Source organism: Pieris rapae, chromosome Z, assembly GCF_905147795.1.
Source record: "Pieris rapae chromosome Z, ilPieRapa1.1, whole genome shotgun sequence".
NCBI lineage: Eukaryota > Metazoa > Arthropoda > Insecta > Lepidoptera > Pieridae > Pieris > Pieris rapae.
Window position 1 is genome coordinate 11,928,913 of NC_059534.1, and position 2,283 is coordinate 11,931,195.

Sequence of the window (2,283 nt, forward strand, 5' to 3'; positions counted from 1 at the left end):
TATCGTTCCTTTGTCTAATCCTTGTTTTGTCAATCCCGTTTTTATTTTCTCTTTAAAATCCTCCCAGTCTGCGTTTTTTGTTTTGTATTTGCGGGTCGTCTTCGGTAGGGTGTGCGTTTGGGGTTTTTGAAGGGCTGTAGTCATAAATATTGTGTTGTGATCCGAACTGGTAATTGATGTGTCAACCCACCATTTCGTTACCTTGCTGAGGAGAGCCGTTGTACATACTGTGATGTCGACTGTACTCGTGTATCTACGGCCCCCTCTAACGGTGTCGAAGGTGGGTGTGTTCCCACAATTTAAGATGCTCAGCCCCTCTTCATCAAGGAACCCTCGTAGTTCCTTTCCTCTTGTGTCTTCGTTTCGGCTCCCCCACCACTCACTCCATGCGTTCACGTCCCCTCCAATCAGTACCATCTTGGTTTTTAACTTTTTCGTGAAGCCTCTTAACTGTACGAGGTATGGTTCGATGGGTTCATCGCCTTCGAAGTACACTGATATTACCCCTAGTTCCCACTTGTCCGTTCTCAGGACGGCGGCCACTATGTTCTCGGTGGTGAGTGATTTGTCTTGTGAGACCTCGATGTGTTCATCGAAAACAAGTACCGCCGCCTTCACCGGTTTCTTCCCTGTGGGAACGCACTGCACTACTCTGTACATAGGGCTTTCTGCCATCTGTTTATTGGCCCCTGTGTACGGTTCCTGGAGTAGTGCTATCTTTATCTTCCTACCCCCCGCTTCCTTTATAAACTCCTGGTTCGCGATTCTCTTTCTTCCAAGGTTCGCCTGTGCCAGGAGAAAGCCGGTGTTTATGTTGGAGCCCTCGGCTTTTTTAACAGTACGCGTAACTCAGCCTCGCTGCCTTGTCCCATCCCTGCCGGGTTGGGCAGCTCTGGCTGAAGGCTCCGTGCTCTGCGTCTCTTCCTTTCATTGCTTTACAGTTAACGCAGCTGGGAGGCTTTCCTTCCCCGAGGATCTGGCAATCGGCCCTCATGTGGGCTCCTCCACAGTGACTGCACACCTCTGTATCTTTTTTACAGTTCCTGCGGGTATGTCCATACCCCAGACACATTGTGCATTGGACCAGAGGGGATTGGTCCTCTACCCAAACCCTCTGCAGGTCCACGTGTATCCTGCCAGCCGATGTCAGGGCTTGCCAGAGTTTAGGCGTGACCTGCAGGACCACGTGGCTCTCCAGAGGGTTTCTTGCCTTCCTTCTATACTTTTCTACTATTGTCAGCTCTCTTTCCTCTAGGTGCGCAGTCACGTGTTTGTTCTGGTTCTTTAGGGCCCGGGCAATATCCTCGGTGGTGTTGCAGGTCAGTAAATTTTTTATTTTTACGAGAGGGTTTTTGTTGGAGGTCTCCTTGACCTCCATTTCTGTGCCCAGTTTTTCTTTAAGTTTTCTTCTCTCTTCCTCTGTCCTGCAACCCACCACAACCTTCCCATCTCTTGCTTTTCTTATTTTTTGCACTTGCCAACCTTCCTCCTTCGCGTTTAGCAAGTGCCGGATGTTCTGCACCGTTTCCTCTGCCGTGTCGGTCGCGTTCTTCGGCGCCACCACGACAGAGTGCAGTGCAGGTTTTTGCCCCGGGCCTTCTGTGTCGTTTTTGCCCTGACCGAGATTTACTTTCGTCGCTTCGGCGTACGATTTCATACTTGCAGCCCAGTTGTTCTGCCTCTCCATGTCCTTAATTTCCTTCTCCTCAAACTCTTTCCTTATCTCGGTCAGGACCCATTCATCTTTCTTTTTTGCCAGATCCTCTATTCCTTTCCTACATTTCTCCAGCCTACTATTTTCTGTTTCCAATCTTTCAATTTGTCTGTTTAGCTTATCATATATATTTTCTTCCATGTCTTTTTCGTTTCTTGTTTTAGTTGTTATTCTTGCTGGGCCTCCCGCCAACTCCTCCTCGGCTTCTTTTACCATTTGGTACAGCCGCTTTACAGCTGACTGTACCCCTGTTTTTATTTCGGTTTTTATGTTTCGGGACTCTGCCAAGTGCGCCATTGCCTTTAGGTAACAATTTTTTGCCTCTTTTTCCCTGGCTTGAGCGGGAGCAGGAGACTTACCCGCTCCCCTCCCCCCTGCCAGAGGGTCTTCTTGTGCTGCCCTAGGGGCCTGGCTGGAGGCCTCCTCCCACTTATCTATACTGCGCCTGATGGCAGGTGCCGTTTTTGGTGGAGTGCGTATACCCAACATTTTGCCTATTAGGATTGTCAGATGAATTTAATAAGTTAAAAGACTTAGCCTAAGGTCTACTCCCAATAGGGTAGCAGCCG

General features: G+C 49.1%; 1 protein-coding gene across 1 annotated transcript; it reads right to left on the reverse strand.

Annotated features, from left to right (window-relative positions):
- Positions 1-832: 832 nt before the first annotated feature.
- On the reverse strand, positions 833-2,081 carry LOC123690578. The gene has a single exon (XM_045634225.1). The coding sequence runs from the start codon at positions 2,009-2,011 to the stop codon at positions 833-835; it is 1,179 nt and encodes a 392-aa protein (XP_045490181.1). The 5' UTR covers positions 2,012-2,081.
- Between the last annotated feature and the right edge of the window lie 202 nt (positions 2,082-2,283).